This window comes from Marmota monax, unplaced genomic scaffold (assembly GCF_021218885.2).
Source record: "Marmota monax isolate L192 unplaced genomic scaffold, Marmota_monax_Labrador192_F-V1.1 WCK01_AAM20220418_F8-fsc00025, whole genome shotgun sequence".
NCBI lineage: Eukaryota > Metazoa > Chordata > Mammalia > Rodentia > Sciuridae > Marmota > Marmota monax.
The window spans coordinates 17,904,480-17,925,044 of record NW_026691950.1 but is presented as its reverse complement, the minus strand read 5'-3'; the positions used below and the strand labels follow the sequence as shown (position 1 = coordinate 17,925,044).

Here is a 20,565-nt window from a genome sequence, read left to right as displayed (position 1 = left end):
CCCTCCAGAAAGAACACATATTATCAGCCATGAGGGTTTAGCTTTACATCTCAATAAACAGCGAAGTTAAAAAACACGAATGAATGAGTTTGAAAAAACACTAATTTTCCTTTTGCATTCCTAATATCTGCCTCAGTTTTTGTTCTGTAATTTTGCTCTGGATGTCACTTCCCCCACCCTGCATGTATTTATAATGCCAACTGTATTTTCTTAGAGATTCTTCTATTTTTTGCATGTCCTTTGGAAAGAGTCTTCAGTATTTCACAGAAAGTTAATTGGGACAATGCCGTGCTTTTAACTTGATCAAGAGGTAGAACTAATAGCATTGTTAGGTACTTTGCATCCATCATGCTCAGGATTACCATCCTGGTGGATCAGAAGAATCAAGATTGAGAGCATAAAGAAATTAGATCAAAGAGGCAAAGCTGTATGGGCAAACGTGGGTGGTTGGCAGCACACAACAAAGGCAGACTCTCCAGTTTTGCAGGCTTGGCAAATATTTATTCCCAGATCAGGTATACCTCTCCTCTAAGGGCAGGGCCATCACCTAATACAGACCCTGAGGAGTTATCTTCTACTTTTTCTTTCTCTAATCCTCTGGGTCCCATTAGCACCAGTTTCTGAAAGTTTTCTCTCCTGCCAGGTGTTTTTTTTTTTTTTCCATTCATAACAAAGAGACAATAGAAATAAGCCTGTCACATCTGAACTTGCCATCATTCAGCCTGTTCCTCAGACCTCCACTCTTTCTCCTTTCAAATCTACCCTCATTATGCATGATTTTTTTTTTCTATAGCAAAAAAAAAAAAAAATGCTTCTTGACATAAAACTGCTCAGGGGCCAATGTTATGGACTACATTTTAACCCCAAATTCACATATTAAACTATAAACTCCAATGTGACTGTATTGAAGTCAAGGTCTGTAAAGAGGTAATTAATATTAAGTGAGGCCATAAAGATGGGACCCTAATCCACATGGCTTGTGTCCTGATAAAAGAGAGACACAGGATATAAAGAACAGAGGAAAGGTCACAAGGAGACACTTCGAGGAAGTGGACATCTGCAAGCCATGGAGAGAAACCTCGCTCGGAAGGAACCAACCTTGTCAATAACTTGATTTGGGATTTCTACACTCCAAAAAAAAAAAACATATATATATATATATATATATATATATATATATATATATATATATATATATTCTGGAGAAATGATGGCTTAAACAACACACATTTATATGTGTGTTGTTTAAACCATCATTTCTACACACATATATAAATGTGTGTTGTTTAAACCATCATTTCTCCAGAATTTTGTTCTGGCATTCCTGGCAATACAATATATTCATTATAGAAGCTATTACCTTACCTCTATATACCTCATCTTTTACTTCTCTCTGGTGTACACTCTAACATCCAGTGTCACCAAGGGTATTAGCTCCCTTTACACATATGTGAGGCCGTGTATGTCCTGTACTCCATGTTAAACATTTAGCCTAAAGTGCACTTCTGACGCCTTTCTCAGTCTCCCCTTGAAGACTCAGCTAAGGTTTTACCCTTTCTAGGATGTTTCCCAGCTACCTCTGCTAGGTTAAGTCCTATGTGGCTTTCACTGCATCTTCTAAGATTTACTGCAATATAACTGACATGTCTTCAATTAAATCTCCTTTAAGTTAGGATCCATTTTATTCATGTTTAACTTCTCAGCTCTTATTAGGATTTGGCAAACTAGTGTGTGGAAGAACATCCGAGGAGCTTATTTCTATGGTTGAGTCTGTTCATGATACAAGGACTGAACTTGCTCAGCACATCAGCCTTCAATATTCATATCACTTTTAGTAAAGGTCTCCTGCAATATAGAAACCTTGAAAATGTGTTGAATGCTTGAAAAGTAAAACTTGCACATTTTTTATCAAAGTAATTTTATTGCCAAAACAAAACAGCTTGCTGCTTTTTATGCCTTTAGTTTGAAATCAACAATTTTAAATGACAATTTATAACTCATTCCTACCTCTACACTATGAGTATATCTATTTGGACATGCCCATGTTTACAAAGAATGTGAAATCATTAATGAGACTGTTTGCTCTTGTGTTTATTTTGATGGACTTAAGGTGAGTTGCCAGATGCTTTCAAGAAGGACTACCAAATTATCTATTTCATACTGTTGTGGACACACATTTGCATTGACATTTCTTTGACAATATCAATTTCTCAGAAGAAAAAATTGAAAATCTTATAAATACCATGCAAATACATAAGAAGTAAAAAAAGTATATTTTTGAAGATTGAAATTCTGTTAAAATTACTCCATATTTTCTGTGAAAATAAAAATCACTGTTAGATAAGTTTGAAGGATTCCAAGAAATGAGAATAATTTACTTTTGATTTCTGTTTTGATTCAAGGTAGTTTCTTCTTATAATCATTTTTTTCTATTTTTTTGTAGATTAATGGATTTCATGTATTTATAATGTACTTATTATTTACCTTTTATTCAATGAACTAGAAAATAATTTCGAAATAGTTGATTAGTACTAAAAACAGTGTTTTGGGACTTTTTTGTTGTTCTTGTTTTTTACTGTTACAAATCTCACACACTATATGGTATCTAAAAATGCCTCATTCAATATATGTGTGAACAGGCAAGAGATGTTAGAACTCTGTAAGTATTACAGCTAATGCTTTTATACTGGAAAGTATGGAATTGTCTTAAGTGTGTTTTATAGTGTAATCTAAATAAATGAAAAGAATGTATCATTTGAGTTTTTATTAGGACTTTTATTTTGGCCAAGTTATATGATAGAAATTTAAACATTATAAAAATTTCAAAATGCAAAGCACTAATTATTTCATTCCAAGAAAGAATGTGGTGGCATTTCTCTTTTTTCCTTTCATGGACATTATAAAAATACCACCAATTAAAAAAAAAATTAACTTGTGGTTAGTACTAAGCTTGGTCCATGTTCCTTCAACCAATTCCTTTAATGACACTGACCTCAGCAACCTGGAGGGAAGTGCAGGCATTTACATGAAGGAAAAGTCTAAGTCACAGGTCAGAAGCACCAGTATAAGCTCACAGGAGGGAATTTATACTGCCTTAGGCTTTAGTGTTATTCTCCAAACTAATGATGATAAGAGAGGGAAAGTTCACAAAGGCCTCAGATGCAAAATTTGTGACAAAACTAAAATGTGAATTCAAACTTAATTAGTGCCAAGTGTCTCTTTTGTGCAATATTTCCCATCAGATCATAGGACAGCCACTGCTTGAATGCTTCAAGATTAATACTAAGGAATTATTTTATTTGTTTGTTTGTCTGTTTGTTTATTCAAAATTGAAGAAGCACCATGAGGGAATGATGTTTAATCTTCCTTGATTCCTGTTTCTGTTTGTTTGTTTGTTTTGTTTTGTTTTGTTTTTGTGCATGAGGTGGTGCTGTTGCAGAGATGCCAGAGATTCTGAGTTTCAGAGTCACTGTGATCTGGTGAATGGTCCCATTAAACTGAATTCCAGAAGCCAACAAAACAAAGCAAAACCTAAGGGGAATGGTAGTTGGTAAGTTTAGTTTTTCAAAAGGCTGCTGTTCCTTGTTTAATTTTTCTTTTTGAATTCCAAGAGTATTTTTTTCCTAAACTTTCCATTGTATCTGGAAGAGCTTACTTTAATAATTGTGGTTCCAATCTGATAGAAGAGGGTGTTCATAAATAATGATGAATTCTAATTCCATTTACACTGTGGTCTTTTTGCCTAAGAAAGACTAGCTGTATAAAAAACTTACAGCAATATACATTTGGAAAGAGCTCTAAAGCTTTCTAAACTCTTAGCTTAGATTGTCCAAGAGGCATTTCCTTAAAAGAGTAGCTCTCATCATTTTCACTAGTAGCAAATTTCACATTTAAATCCTTACCTTGGACTTTGATAATTTCTATCTCACAGTTTAGCCTTAAATTTAAAAATAGAGCTCACCACAACACTTCCTGGTTATTTCATGTAGATGAAAAGTATTGGAATGATGACAATACCTATAATCCCTCCTAAAATTCTATCTCTGCTAATTACTAAAGAAGGCAGTGTGTGAGTGACTGTTCCTTATGTGGTCCATCAAGATGTTTTCAGCAATATTGGTAGACTGAAATGGCATGGAACAAATTCCCCAACGCTAAAACCTCCTTCTCTAAAAACCGACAAAGATTTGTTTAAAATATTTTACTTCAACAGTACAGAGAAAATCTACAAAACTGATTATTTAATGTCAAGCCTAAGGAACAATTTGGGGAGATATAACAAGCCATATTTCTTATCAAAACAGTGACATTTTCATAGCTCAAAATTAAATCTGTTTTAAGTAAGTATATGAGGTCCTACATGAGAAACTTTGAAGTAACATTATTATTCCTAGTTATATTTGTAATATATTATACAGTATATCACCTGACACCATTTCTAATGACAAAAAGTAAACCATTTTGTAATTATTCCACATAGAACACTATATTGCCTTTGCCTTTGGAGTAGAAATATATAGTTGTTCCCCCCCCCCCCCCCCAGCATCTACTTCTCTCACTTTCTGTCAAGAATGTACAGATTTTTTTTTTTTTTTAACCTGGAGTACTCACTTTTTCCTCATTTTCTATTGTGGGTTTCACCTAAGTATAGAAACATTCTTAGCTCCAGAGGTACGTCCTAAGTGGTTCAAGGTGAGGCTTCTCAAAACGGTTACTACAGACATCCTGGGCTTGATAACTTTTATGTCCTCGGGTGTTGTCATGGTAGGATTTTTTGAAGCTTGGCCTCTTCACACTAGACGTAATTATCACCCTTCTAGTTGTAACAATCAAAGGTACTTTCAAAAATTGCAAAATGTCCCATTGAAGGCAAAATCACCTCCTGATAAGGACCACTGGTTTAAGGCCATCTAGGCATCCCATCTTCTGACAAAGTGATTACTACAGAGATTTGCTGACAAGCTGATCCAGTGAGGATAAACAGTTCTGTTGGAAATACATGGATAAAGGTATTTTTTATTTAGCTGATCAGGTCACTCAATTGCTCTAGACAAGAAGAGACAGCCTAGGTTACTGGGGGTTGGAGGATACTATTCTTTGGAAATATAAGGAAGCAACCAACCTCAGAATTAGCAGACAATGAGATAAGAAAGTCACTTTAGAATTGATCTAATAATTCATATGGCCTATTTTCCCAAGGATTATGCAGTTAACAAAGCAATATACTCCCATTTATTTTTTTACTTACTTATTTTGAATTAGTTGAATTTTATGATCTAACAGCATATATTGTCCATTATACTGAGGAAAGAATACTAAACAATTTATATTTCAAAACTTAAATCACGGTAAGACAAAAAGCTGATGGAAATCCCTAGGTAAAATAATTTCTAGGATTTGAAAATTATATTGTTTCTACACATCTGCTAAGAAAGATACAAATTTGCTTTTATATCTACATGCATTGCTAAACAATTTTCCAAGAATAATTCTTTTGTTTCCATAGATGAATGGCTATAATGGAACAATGGCAAACTAGTTCGTACTATCATGAACTATAATACAGAAAATTAATTTTGAAATATTTATATATCTTAACATATGAGTAAGTGTTATAATATCATTTAGGTTCTGAAAAGTGCAGGAAGAATGAAAATTTGTTTCTAATTATGATTATTAATATCAAATATATGCAAGTCTTATTCCCTAAATTAGGGTTGAAGTGTACTACTATTTTGAAATTAACAGTTTGAGTTCATAGATACAGTAGTCATTTATATTTTTCAAAATGCATTTAATATTCATAAATTGATGAGGGCAAGAAATATCTTGTATTTTTGTGATTAATAGAAATAATATTATGTTCTATAGGCTTCAAAAATGATAGAATGGTAGAACAAAATTAAAGAGTACAGTTTTGTCAGGACTTATTAAAGTAGATAAGCAAGGCAAAAGGTTTGCTTTGTACAATTTGAAGAGAAACAGAAAGTATCATTCTTGGAAATGCACTGCTATATTTGGACACACTTGATGAAAGATAACTCTAAAAATTAGAAATCACAGACATAGTTTTAAAGTAAGAAAGTGGTTGTTTTGCTACATAGAAACATAAAGCAAGGAATGCACTATGAAACTGAGATTATATATACTATCAACATTGGTTCAGAGGTCCCAGAACTAAAAGAAGTGAAAGCCCCCCAAAAAGGCTTTCTGGGTTTCAAAGTTAAACTTCATTTGTTTTAAGAATTTCCCCAGACCCTGAACTCACCACCCAAAAGGCTTAAAATAAAATAAGTTTATTTGCAGATAAAATAAAACACTTTTTTAGAATACAAAGCCTATAGATATATTGCTAAACTTATCACAGACAGAGATCATTTCTGGAGCAGGAGGTCTTTAAAAATCTTCTGTTCTGACCTATATAAGAAAACCAACATTATTAAATGACATATTATTCAACAATAGACAATGATGTAAAAACATTAATCTTTTGTCATCATAGCAACCACTTTAGCACAGTGATGCTATATAGTTGGAGAAAAACACAGATATTTTTCTTCTGTAGAAAGAACCCTGAAGGCAAGTAAATTACCTCCAAAGTGCTCAAAGAGGCAATGTGTACCAGGACAAGTGGCTTGGACCTCAAACCTAAACCTGTTGTGAAAATTTCAAAACACATTCTCTGAATGCACAAAATGAAAAATAAATATCTAAGCATTAGATAATGGAGGTACCTTCCTAAAATTAATATATTTTTTGAGCTCCAAGAGATAACTTTTTTCAGAAAACATTCATATAGCTCTTGAAAATCCCATTTTCAATTTGTTCCTCCTTTAGTTGGAAAAATGTTTCAATAAAGTTTTTTTTAACTTACCAATAAATAGATGGTATACTTTTGTTTTATAATAAAAAATAGCGGCCATTCTGATTTCTAACTAACATAGTTAAGATATATACTTCTGTAGTTAAACTTGGAATAAAGATAGAGCATCATCATTACCCTTGGGTTAATCATTTTAACTGTCTAAGCATCAGTTACAGCATTTGTAAAGTAAAACAATTATGACTACCTCTATTATTCTGATAAGATAAAAATTCTTTTAAAACTAAGTAGACAAAATATGTTCATCTACTTCTTAATAAATAAAAAGCTTTCTGTGATCCTGAATCATTAGATAACATTATTTTTTCATAAAATTAATCTGCATCCAAGAACATATATCATAAATATTCTGTATACCTATGTCTCTGAAGTTATGTTCTTTAAAAAAGAAGCTGCAGCAATAGCAGCAGCTATGTTCTCACTTATTTATATGCATATAAATGTGTGTGTGTTCAAATATATGCCAACATTACTGGCATACTATTTTCAGCTGCCATTCTAAGAATAGTTTGAGATCACATTACAGACAGCAAAACGTAATGTTCTTCAATTCTTTCTCAAAAACAATCATGGTATAATAGACTAAAAGAATCTAAGAGACAGGATTGATGTTGCCATTTTCTTTTGTTATTTGCGCTAATGAATTAATATGCATATTACTATGCATAATATATATGTATGACAACACCCCATGAGAATATGCTTTTAAATGCACTAATGTATAACATCTTAATATATGCTACATACTTCAAAAATTACATGAAGGCAGAAATGTTTCTTAGTTGAAAGGAGGCTCATATTCCTCCCCAATAATCATGTGGGTTTGGGCTGCTTATGTTAATTTATGCTTTTCCACTCTTATGACATTCATTGAAAAATCACACTGCATACAATGTTTCTTGTTTAGTTATAACTAATTTATCTTTGGTCATCATAGCAACCACTTTATTTAATGTCATAGCAGGAGAATGCAAGTGGAGGAACAGTTGAGTATAAAGTCATTTGAAGGACTCTCCATTTTCCTCAGAACCTAACATGAAAAGTAATTTAGAATCTGATCTCCTCAGGCAAGGATGATCTACTTGAATTCATTGGAAAGGTGAAAGGCCTTTTATTATGACAAATTTTTCAGAGACTAATTTGTGCAAAGGAGTGCATGTATGTGACCTTAATTTCTAAAGTACCCACAGAAAAATAATTCTTGCTACAATCGTGCAGCATGTTTTAACCCATAAATTTAGTCATAAGTATTTTTAATACTACAGCATAATACAAAGATAAATATTTGTGATTTGGAGAAAGAAGGCAAGAAACAAGTATCTTCTAAAAGCCAGAAATGTGTTGATATATCAGAAATACAAATTCAACATATGTCAGATAATGGCAGAAACTCCCAAGAATGTAGCAGGTACCCAGGGTTTGGGGCCTAAAGGCCTATAATTTTAAAATTAATAATTTTATTACCAAGAAACAAATAGAAACCTCAATATTATCAAATCAACAATTAATATTAGAATAGCATCTTTAATAACATGTGTGTATTGGTAAAAGAATATCATAAATCTTTCTTATAATACTGATACGCAGTAAATGAATTCAAACATCCAGGAGTACATTAATATATAATAGTGAAATATACAGAGTTGTTTAGATGATCAGTGCTAAAAGCTTAGGATCAAAAATGCTGCTAAATAATTCAAAGACATCAATAATATTAGGCAAAAAGGTTCTCTTCAGTACAATTGCCAGCTATTCACCTTTGAACCAACAGCTATCAGTCTCTATTTATAAAATAACTATCTCTTCTTGTTGTCCTTTTATTACTTTTGAAATATATTTCCTTCTTTTGTACTGCAATATTCCTGTAGACTTGTATCCTTCGTCAAGCATTACTTCCTCAATACACTAACTAACAAATCCAAGAAACAGCTCTAAAGGTTTATTTTCAGAAATTGGTAGTATTAATAATTTGGCCAATTGAAATTTTTGGATAGACCACACATCTATTGAACTAAAACACAAATACATTTATATATTTATATATTGAAATAAGCACATATGCATAGAACATGTTTTGCTTTACTATTTGCTAATCTTAATTACGTAGGAGTATGATTCTCTTAAATTCCTACTACACAAATGATAAATATTTAACTTAACAGACACCATTCACAATTTATGCTTTTTTTACATATTAGCAAATATTAGGGTAATTGTTTCTCCAATACATTGGGAAATAGCATTGCTCTTAAACTAATCACATTAATATAACTTGGGAATATTTAAATAATATATTATATATAATAATAATATTATATGTAATGAATTATTAAACATACTTTTTTAGTAATATTCTTAATAATGAAGAACAATGAATCAATTCAAAGTTGTGGATGGTAGAGAGATACACTGACCAAGGAGACAAATTTAATAGGTTTCCAGCACACTCTGAGCTCTGATAGGGCAAAATAACAGAAACAGAATACCAAACAAGAACAAACTTAACTGAATAATAAATTTAATACAGTGTGATACACCTAAGATGCACTTTCATTTTTATAATTTATTAGCATAAGTTTTAATGATGAAGAATTGTTCCATCTAAAATCTCTTTATATGAAACATTAGTAATTACACAGATCTTGGTTACTTATATTCAAGTTTTATGAAGAAAGTCAGTATGATCATCTTATTTACAAGCAGTTGAAACTAGTTATAAAACATAATTTCTAACTCATGAACCCTCTCTGTTCCTAAGTTTGCACACTAAATTACATCTGTTTTCTTAATTTTTATGTGCCATACAATTAAATTACTGCTCATTATCACCAGTAAATTTATTTTTACTGAAATGTTCATGTAGATAATTATGTCCACATCAAATGCCAATTGTTAAAACAGTAAGAAAATCTTATTTCATCAGTTATTATTTAAAGTAAAAGATTAATCACAAAAGTTCTTGTGTGTTTTTTGTTCACCTTCTGGAATTCTAATGCAAAAAAATAAATGCACATAATTTAAGAAGCTTCCTGACATGTTTCCACCATCATATGTGAAAAATATGATCCACTTCTAATAGTGTGCACATGTGTATTTTTTCAGTGTTAGTGACTGGTTCATATTTACTTCTTGATTTAGTCACTTTTATTGAAACAGTACACATTTCAGACAGGGTTTATAAGGTAACATATTTTAATAGCATGGATTTTTGAGCTTGCTACCAGGGTTAAAAGTACAGATTTACCATGTATTATGTAACTTTAGGATGTTAAAAACTCTCTGCTTTAGTTCCCTCATTCCTATGGAAAAAATAACAATGTAACCATTTCATAGGAGTGAGGGAAAAATAAAATGAGTTGAATTCATACAAACTCAAAATTGTCATTAAATACTGATTACATATAGTTATAGCTGGAAATATTTGGTAATAAAATTAGCTCTATTCTATCAATGCCTATGTTCCTAAGAAGTATTACATTATACAAAACACTTATTAATTAGTTCAAACAAAAATAGTTCTGAGGCCACTTTCAAATTCACAATAATAAAAAATACTTCTATCAAAAAATTCAATAAGATCAGAGTAGGGACTAAGAGCAGGAGAAGAAGATTAACATTTAACAGGGATGAGAGGTGGGAGGGAAAGGGAGAGAGAAGGGAAATTGCATGGAAATGGAAGGAGACCCTCAGGGTTATACAGTGCAGGGGGTAGAGAGAGAGGAGGGGAGGGGAGGGGAGAGGTGGGAGGGGGGAGGGTGGAGGATGGGAAAGGCAGCAGAGCACAACAGACACTAGTATGGCAATATGTAAATCAATGGATGTGTAACTGATGTGATTCTGCAATCTGTGTATGGGGTGAAGGTGGGAGTTCATAACCCACTTGAATCAAAGTGTGGAATATGATATGTCAAGAAATTTGTAATGTTTTGAACAACCAACAATAAAAAATTAAAAAAAAAAATTCAATAACAAAAATATGTGTATGATGGTATTTAAATATGATAAAATCTGAATATTTATTTGGGTTTTTTATAAGAGTAAGTAAATTTCTTTTCTTACCATCAAGGTCATAATCAGAAGCAAAGTTTTTTTCGGCACTTTAAAACTTCGTTAGTTGGACATCATTGCCACAATAAGTAAAGACTCAGTCGAAATAATAATTTCAAGAAAATTTCTTAAACACTATACAACTCCATCTCCTCATCAATGAATTTTATACAATAATATTTGTCTGTGTGGATTATATACTTTAATATAAACAATAAACATTAGGCCTAAAAAATGAAAGGAGTCAGAATTCTTTGATATCCAATCCTCCCCATACCCCCAAGCTATCTTTAAAATTATTTTAATTAGAGAGAAACTCAGGCAAAAGGCCAGCTATTTACTTACCAAGTCTGCTAAATCTCACTATAACTTCTTTTTCACCAAAGTCCAATGCGATCCAATTAATATGTAATGGATTTCATGTTCATAATATGCTTAGATTTGTTTCATTTGGATAAATTAACCTGTATGTGTCAGTTTTTGTTTGTTTGTTTTACTACACAACAAAATACCTGTAGTAGCCTATTTATTAAAAAAAAAATAGATTTGTTTAGCCAGCAAGGGCCCTTTCAGCTCTATCATCTCTTTGTGGATGGCAAAGGTGGGAACACATGCAGAAATAGATAATCAGATTTCAATTTCAAAAAACACAGGAAGACGGTAAGCTGAAGGATGAAGCTTGGGCTTTCTTTTGGTAGAAGTTCACCAGGGTTTGAACTCAGGGGCACTCAACCACAGAGCCACATCCTCCTCAGCCCTATTTTGTATTTTGTTTAGAGACAGGATCTCACCAAATTGCATAGTGCCTCACTTTTTGCCCAGGCTGGCTTTGAACTTGTGATCCTCCTGCCTCAGAGCCTCTGGGATTATGGGCATGCACAAACAGACCAGGCTCAAGCTTGGGCTTTTATAACCACCTTTGGAGAGCATCCTTAACCTCTTCAGTGGACAAGGCCTCAAAGACCTAAAGACCTTGCATCTATACTGCCACAGTGGGGACCAAGCTTTCAATTTACAGACCCTTGAGGGATAAACCAAATTAAAATCACATTATATTCTCAAGGAATTAATTTAGTGTTTACATCTTTTATCCTCTAACATTGAGAAACTTCTTTTTCTTCCTTGTTGATTTCTTATAAATATTTTCTGCATCTCAAGTTTCTAGAGACTGACTGGAGGGTATAAAATTATCTAAAAAGTTGAAGGTAGAAAAACAATAACTGAGCATTTACTATAAATGAATAAACATTAATTTCATGTTTTCAAAATCAAATATGAAATATGACTAACTTCAAGGTGAATCTATCAAAGTAGTTCTTTTTAGTTTTATTTTGTTGAATTTATTTGGTAATACACTTATTAATGGCTATATGGACTCAGAAGACAAATTCTTACCATGAGGATTTTACAATGTGTTATAATCTTTAAGAGAAATACAACACATAATGCAATGGATCTGTCAAATAGCAAAGGAGAATACTTGAATGGAAAAACTCATGCAGATGTTGCAGAACACTTAGTTCTGCCACAAAACTACTATGGGCACTACTTCTACTATTGTTTGAAGAGTACCTATTTTTATCAGGAATAAATACAATAGAAACCAAAATCTTTTGTAAGCAAGTTGTAAAATCCCCTGCAGTGCTACTGATACAAATTGAAATACAACTTTTCAAAAGGGTAAGAAACAAATCTCTCTCTTTCATTGCCTATTCCTGATGTGACTACAATATGTGAAATATAATATTACTAAAATACTGCTAAAACCAAAACAAAACTATTAGTTCTATCATCCACATAGAAAAACAACAGAAAATAAATTCTACTTTATAAATTTATATCTCTACTTAAAAATTAAAAATAAAAATAAAGGAAGAATTTTATAAACGTCTAAATTCATGATCTTTGATTCTAAGAGAATTTAAAAGGTAAGGGACATATTTATGTCTATGCCTCTTGAAATATTTCTGCCAATATTTCTTTTATAGTGTCCCTACTAAAAAAACTGACAAAATTTAACTTGATTTCAAATATTCATGTTTTTGGCTTAAAAATTATGTATTGTGGATAAACACACTGAAATTAGAATGGTCATTGCATGTGGATGGGAAAGAGATGACAATTAAAATAAGTGGCCTTGAAAATTTTATTGCAATGATGGAAATATTCTGAAACTGATTTAAAAATGGTTCTATCACTTGGTAAATGTATTAGAAAAGTACTGTGTTCTTAAAAATGAGTAAAATATATGATATATAAAAATGTTTCAGTAAGGTTGTACACAAATGAATGAATTGAGTGAGAGAAGCCAGACACAAAAACATATTCTATATGAAACCACTCAATTAAAATAAAAATGGGCACAATTAATTTAGGTTGTACAAAATTAGAACCTGGCAATCTTGGGGTAGGGGTATGACTCATCAGAGCACGTCTGAGAGCCCATTAATGTTCTGTCTTCATCTGGTTGCTAGTTACATGATGAAGCTTATTTGTGAAAATTCACTGAGGTGTACACATATGATACCTGATAGTGTTATGTATATATGTCTTAATACAAAATTATATATAGACACATAACACACAAGTCTGTGTACAAATGTTTTATCAATTTGAAACATATAATCAATTATATGTAAGTTAAATGGGCCATGTATTTTACATGTGTCATAAAAAAATATGAGAAGGTCACCATATAGAATATTCAAATTTTCTATATTTAGACATTACTTAAGTTTAATTTATAATACAGATACCAATGGAAGATTTTTTTGTTTGAACAAGGAAATTCATCAAACTAGTGTATCATCCAGCAATACCAAGTTTTCTGACCTAAAGAGAGGGTTTTGAGGGGAAAAGGGTCTTGAGCCCAACCTGTAGCAAATTTGGAAGAGAATTTCGGGAGATTAAGTGGTAGTATATTCACAGAAGACATCAGTGAACCTGTGGAGCTGTGTCAGGAAAACATACGTCAAAGGATACAGGAAGGAAACTGTTCCCTTGTGTTCCTCATTAGTGTTTCTTAACTTACATATGTAGGATCATTTGTTCTCTTCTTGTTCTACTAATGTTGTGTCCTTCAAGGACCAACTCTAATATTTCCTGTCCAACAAAATATTCCCTAATATAATATTGCTGAAAGAAATTCTTCCTCTGATTGCCTCAATAATATAAATGAGATCAAAATAAATTGTTCTGAAAATGATACAACTGGTTGCTTTTAATCCATCAAAGAGTAGTTGTAGGCAGAAACCATGTGTGCCTTATTTATCTATCAAACCCAAGTAAAGTGTCATAATGAACTGCATGCCGGGCACTTTCTGGTGTCAGCTGAGTTAATAATCGAAATACTTCCATGAATAGGCTGAACATAATATGAAACCTAAGATGAATTCCAAATGTAAAGTTTCTAAAGTTATTGAGTTGCTAAGTCAGTTTCACATTTAGGTTATAAAAATATATGTAATATTTTTAAAAATTATCTCAGAAATATATTAAAGTAAAACAAAAAATAAACAGAAACTGTCAGCAGAATCAAGACAGCTTTTTATAGATATGAAAATGAATAAGAGAGCATAGTTTTTCATTTATACATTGAAAGATGGTTTTAGGTAACTCTAACAGAAGATCTGTTTTGTAGAAGCCTACAATCTTTAAACAAAGGCTAACTGGTTGATAATGTAGGTTTCATTATGTTTCAATGTAATAAGGAGAGTGTTTATGCTGAGGATTGAATCCAGGTCCTTGTGCATGCTAAGCACATGCTCTACTACTAAATTACACTTGAAGCCCCACAATAATGCAGTCTTAAATTCAGTGGTGACATGGTTCATCTTGAACAGATATCAGATTGGATAGTTCTACTGCAGGCAAGTATTGGCATCCAGTGCTATAACCTATTAATCCCAATTCCAAATTTTTCATTCGTAGTTTACACATTAGTATACAGTCTAAGTACAGTCTAAGTACATTTTCAATGTATATTAAAACATCTGCATTACCTGTCACTATCTAATGTATGAGACTAAAGTTATAAAACATTTTTATCAAGATTATATCAGAGTATATTAATATTAATCACTTTTTGTATTTAGTTATAATCCTTCATGCTTAAATATATGTAGATCCTGATAGTCTCTTTCTAGAATTTTAAATTAAAATAATCACATTAATCAAAAATATTGTTTAGAAGATTTGCTTTCTATGGTTTCAATTTTAAAGCATTAATCTAATTAAACTGTCCAAACTACTATTATTATGGCTTATATGTATCATAGTAATAATTAACATTATCTAACATGCTGTGGTTGACATAAATATTTAAAACTAAGTTCATTATAAAGCAACTTAGGTAACTTTGGCCATTCCACAATGTGGAGCCAATTTCTTTTTCCCAAGAGTCAAAAACACATATTTTGAAAAAGTGAAAATGTAGAACATGAATAGATCAAGTGCAAGCAAAGAACTTGCTTTGATGTAGAATTAAACAGTTTTTTAGTTAGCTACTAACTCTAACTTTAAAAACACTGGGAGGGCTTACTCAAGGGATTTACTGAGGGTATTGAAAGTATTTTTACTCTCCAGATTCATCATTTCACGTATGTATCCTGTACAGTAGAGCAGGTCCAGAGGATCCACCAAAACTGAGTCTGTCTTCTCTCCCCACCCCCCAATAATTACAAGATTAAGATTAAGGACTTATTTTGGATGTCCTTAACAGTATCAGCAAAACAATTAACACAATTTCCGTGAGAATCTTATAGAGATCAAATAGCTAATGAAGTTAAAATTCTGCTACATTTAAATGAAAACCTAATCACAGAAATGTAGAATCTCCTCCTTAAACCCCATCCCAAGGGATTCTACAGATTTCTATATTTGATTATCTGATTAAAACAAATAAAAACAATTTACTTACGGTGAAAAATCATTCATCAATAATTTTTATATATTCACTAATTACCAAAATGACATATTAATTTAATTTTTATTCCTCTTTTTTACATGATTAGAAAATTATTATTAACAAAGAATATTTCTGCACTCTTTGGAGAAAATTGTGGTTGAAATTGTAAAAAATATCTTTCATCACTGGTATAATAACCAAGTTGTAGAGAACTCTGTCAAAATAATAACATGCAGATTAGACCAAGAAACGTAATGAACAAGGTAATAAATTTTAATTAGATATTGTCTCAGATTATCATGAAACATACAACACTGCTGATGTCCTTACCCATGTTTCATAGTCACACTGGTGCCCCTTAAAGGTTTATGTTACACGAGCCAAGAACAGAATATTAAAGATACCATACCTTTGAGACATAATCTTATAGGCATCTGGCAGATAACATCGGATATTCTCCATCTGAGCAGGGTCGGAGTCACAGATTTTGTCGTCAGTCCTCCCGTAGTTGGCACTTTCGATCATGATGACGTCTGTTCCTGGACAGCGGAGCTCTATGGGGTAGCTCTCACAGGAGAGCTCTCTGCGGACCACCGCCATTGGGATTGGGGCTCTGCTGAAAGCTATAGTGGAGGAGGAAGAAAGCACAAGGTTAGTAGTGAAGGGCGCCAGGCACCTGTCTGCCTGCCCAGGGCTTGGGGTCAACTAACACAAGGAACACCACAGTGAGGATTCATAATTTTAGTAAAAATAGAATATTTCCCCTTTCATTAACTGTAAAGGATTTTGAAAAATCTTACAATTATTTCTTAAAAATTTATCGCATTTTTTTAATAAGTGAGAAAAAAGGCATTCTGAATTTCCTACTAAAACTTTGCTTGTGTGCGAAGTGGACTATGTAGAAATATTAATATAGTTTGAAGAGTAAGATATTCAGATAAAATTAAGAGGCCTTTATTTTCTTTTTCTCTTTCTCTCTTATGGTGTTCCTTTCTTTAAAAAAAAAATCAACCCAAAATTGCACTGCTGCTGACTTTAAAAATACATATTTAAGTACTCTATATCAATTTTTTAAAGTTCCATTGTTTGAGGCTGGGGTTGTGGCTTACGTACTGAACACCTGCCTAGCATGTGTGAGGCACTGGGTTTGATTCTTAGCACCATATATAAAATAAAATAAAGGATCATTTATAATTAAAACATGTTTTTTTAAAAAAATTCCATTGCTTGATAATTCACATAATTGATAAATTTTATGAATAAATTTATAAATAATACATGCTCTTCCATTAAGAACGTAGAAATTTTTGTTGAGAAAAGTTATGTTTTCCTATATCTCCCTCTCCACACTCTTTCTCCATCTGTCAAGAGGAAATCAGTTGTGGTGAGGATAAAATTAATTGTCCAAACAAAAACTGACATTGTATGTTTCTTCCCACCTCTTTTGATATTGTGTTTTACTCAGGTAAATTTAGACATTATAAACATATTATTTGATTATTATTTGTAATGTGTTATTTTATTTGTAAGGCTAATTATATACGGTGGAATATTTTCACTGCTGGATGTTATTTTCTTCATTTTAATGGTACCTTAGAATATCTACATATTAGCCTATCCTATACTTACCAGCATTTATGAAGAACTCAGTATTTTGTTTCTTAATATTATAAATAAGTATAAATGTATCTATGTATCTTAGCTGAAATATTTTGGAAAAAAATATAATAATCTAAGTTTATTTGTGGCATATTTCTGAAAAAAAATCAATGTGTCAGAGTAAAACACATTTCAAATTTGGAAATTATCAATTTGAAAAAATAAAAATAAAAATGTCTACTTTCACCAGTAATAGTTTGCATTTCATATTAAACATTACCAATGCCTTTAAATTTTGTCTTTTTGATAAAGAACAAAAGTGTAATATCTATTTTAAACTTACAGCTTTATTGTACAACAGAGTATATTTTCATGTTTTTTAACCTTTATTTTTCTTTCATCTGAATTGCTTACTTACATTTAAGATTTGCTTTGCAAAACTTCTTTGTATAACAAGGAAGCTAAACATCTGTCCTCTCCATTTGTGGCAACTTCTTTTTTTTTTTCCTAGTTTGTTGCTTCATTTTAGAATGTTTTTTTTTTTTTTTAATTTTTATTGTTGGTTGTTCAAAACATTACATAGTTCTTGATATATCATATTTCACACTTTTATTCAAGTGGGTTATGAACTCCCATTTTTACCCCGTATACAGATTGCAGAATCACATCAGTTACACATCCATTGATTTACATATTGCCATACTAGTGTCTGTTGTATTCTGCTGCCTTTCCTCTAGAATGTTTAATAAACATATATAGTTAATTTTTAGAAAGAAAATTTCTATCTTTTCATGTCAGTTGAAGACTCCCATTCTAAGACTGAACAATGCCATCACATTAATGGAAGAAAACAAAATATTTAAATGTTGTAAAAATTCAAGAAGACTTCTTTCAAAGCATATAACTGAAATTAAGTGAAGAATTTACCAACTGTCAAAAGTTGACCTCCATATAAGAGAATCAATTATGGAGAAACATGTGTGATAGATTAAATTTGCATTGATAGTTGTAAATTAACTCAGTAATGCACACATACATAAAATATGCATGTTTTCATGTGTTGTTCTTTTTTGTTTGTTTTGTTTTTTACTAAGCATGAGATGCAAAAGAAGAACAAGAGAAGAAAAAGAAGAGAGGCAAAAAAGGGAGGGATGAGAAAGATATTTTATAACTATAAATGTTTTCATTTGAAACAGAAAATATTGATTTGTTTCGTGATATATATTCAAATCATTCTCAATTTTAAAATAATATTTAGAAAAAACAAATCAATATTTTTCATTCAAAAATTAGAGATTAAAATCTTTTTTAATACGAAGATTCTGTTTTCATAGATGAAGACATTTTCATTTAAAGTTCTTACATAGTGGAATCTTTGAATAATAAAAATATTTCAGTTAAGGAATCCAGTTTCCATGATTTATATAGTTCAAACAGAGTCATAGAGGTGTTTTTGTTTCCCCCTCAAAGTCCTTAAAATCACAGTTTTCAGATGCTTTATACTGTGTTCTGTACATTTGTTGAAGAAGACTATTTCTTAACTTTGATATAACTATTTAAATAAAATCACTTTGAAATAGCTTCCAAACATTGCAATCATCTGGACTTACTATGTTGATTTAACCAGTCGATTAAATTAAAAACACAAGCTAATTGAACAAAGAAACAACATATAAGTAAATCACACTGTCAAAGCATTTGTTTGACTAAGTGGACAATTCAGATGATTAAACTCATCAGTCAATTTTGTCAAAACACTGACGTAGCTTTAATCTGGGTCTTCACTGTCAAAAATATCATTTAGAACCAGACACTAGGCAGATGCAAAGTCAACTATAATGTGGAGATCCAAATTTCCCATGTATTTTTTTATGTAAGAGTGATACAAATGTTATGTATATGGCAATTTGTACAATGATCAGAGTTAATGTGTCAAAACTTTCTTCCATTTAACATGTAATTGCATTTGTTTCAGTTACCCAGTGACAAACTATAGTCTGCAGATGATGGATGCTTTGTTTCAAGGAATGTATTACAGGAAACTACTTTCTAACATTATCTAATTAGCTATTTAAATTACCTTTAATTAGTTTTCTGAATATTTTCATCAGCAACCCAAGTCCAAAGGGTGGGGGGAAGGTTTAAGTTAAAAATAAGGTTTTCTATCATTCAGTTGTCATGCTACCAACAGAAAGGTTTTGTTTACACAAGAAATGGCCAAGATTGAATATGCCAACAATCCAAATGTGGTGTGGCAAATCAGTCTCTTGTTCTCCATATTATATCCTTTATTATTTTATTTTCAAATATTCTGTTGCATGTTGTGTCAGGGTAGCACTTATTAGGCATTGTGAAGTAGATCGTGGCAAATTAATTTGGGGCCAAGAAGGCATAAACATACCTTCTTGAGCTCCTTCCTACATTTAGCCATGAGGTAAATTGGTTATAACAAGAAACACAATGCCCTCTGTTAGATGTGTAATAGGTAATTGCTGAATAAGTTGGAAAAGTGTTAGATATGAAATATGGCAATGATCTGGTAGGGTGCTTTGCATTACACTACTCCCTGACCATGAACCTGATTAGGAGCATGTGAACTAACTAAACATCTCTGCTGAATATGGTCAGAACCTGTGGAACTCCCCAAACTCCATATCAATCATATTCCTAACAAAATGTGCTTCTGACAAGGGAGTAACTGTGAGGAAACTAAGTAAAAAGAAATATTAAATAATATGAGAAATAGCTCCCTGCTCTTGCTCACTAGTTTTGTCAGAAATCACTCCCATTATTTCCCCCTTTTTGAACCTTCAGTCATTCTGTTGTTAAAATCTCTTCTTTTCCTGGATCCCCCTCCTTGGGTTCTCTCTCCTGCCCCCTGGTGTGTGACTCTATATGCTGTAAGTCCCTGAAGAACTTTTTTTTTTTTTTCTGTTTTTTTTTTTTAATTTTTTATTGTTGGCTGTTCAAAACATTACATAGTTCTTGATATATCATATTTCACAATTTGATTCAAGTGGGTTATGAGCTCCCATTTTTACCCCATATACAGATTGCAGAATCACATCAGTTACACATCCATTGATTTACATATTGCCATACTAGTGTCTGTTGTATTCTGCTGCCTTTC

General features: G+C 31.8%; 1 protein-coding gene across 22 annotated transcripts in view; it reads right to left on the bottom strand.

Moving 5' to 3' along the window:
* Nucleotides 1–20,565, bottom strand: part of Adgrl3 (adhesion G protein-coupled receptor L3) — a 785,567-nt gene that overhangs the window by 415,646 nt on the left and 349,356 nt on the right. For all 22 annotated transcript variants that reach the window (XM_058571494.1, XM_058571546.1, XM_058571073.1 and 19 more), the window contains one exon: nucleotides 16,246–16,459. In XM_058571494.1, coding sequence (XP_058427477.1) covers nucleotides 16,246–16,459 — 214 coding nt within the window. The remainder of the gene's footprint in view (nucleotides 1–16,245; nucleotides 16,460–20,565) is intronic.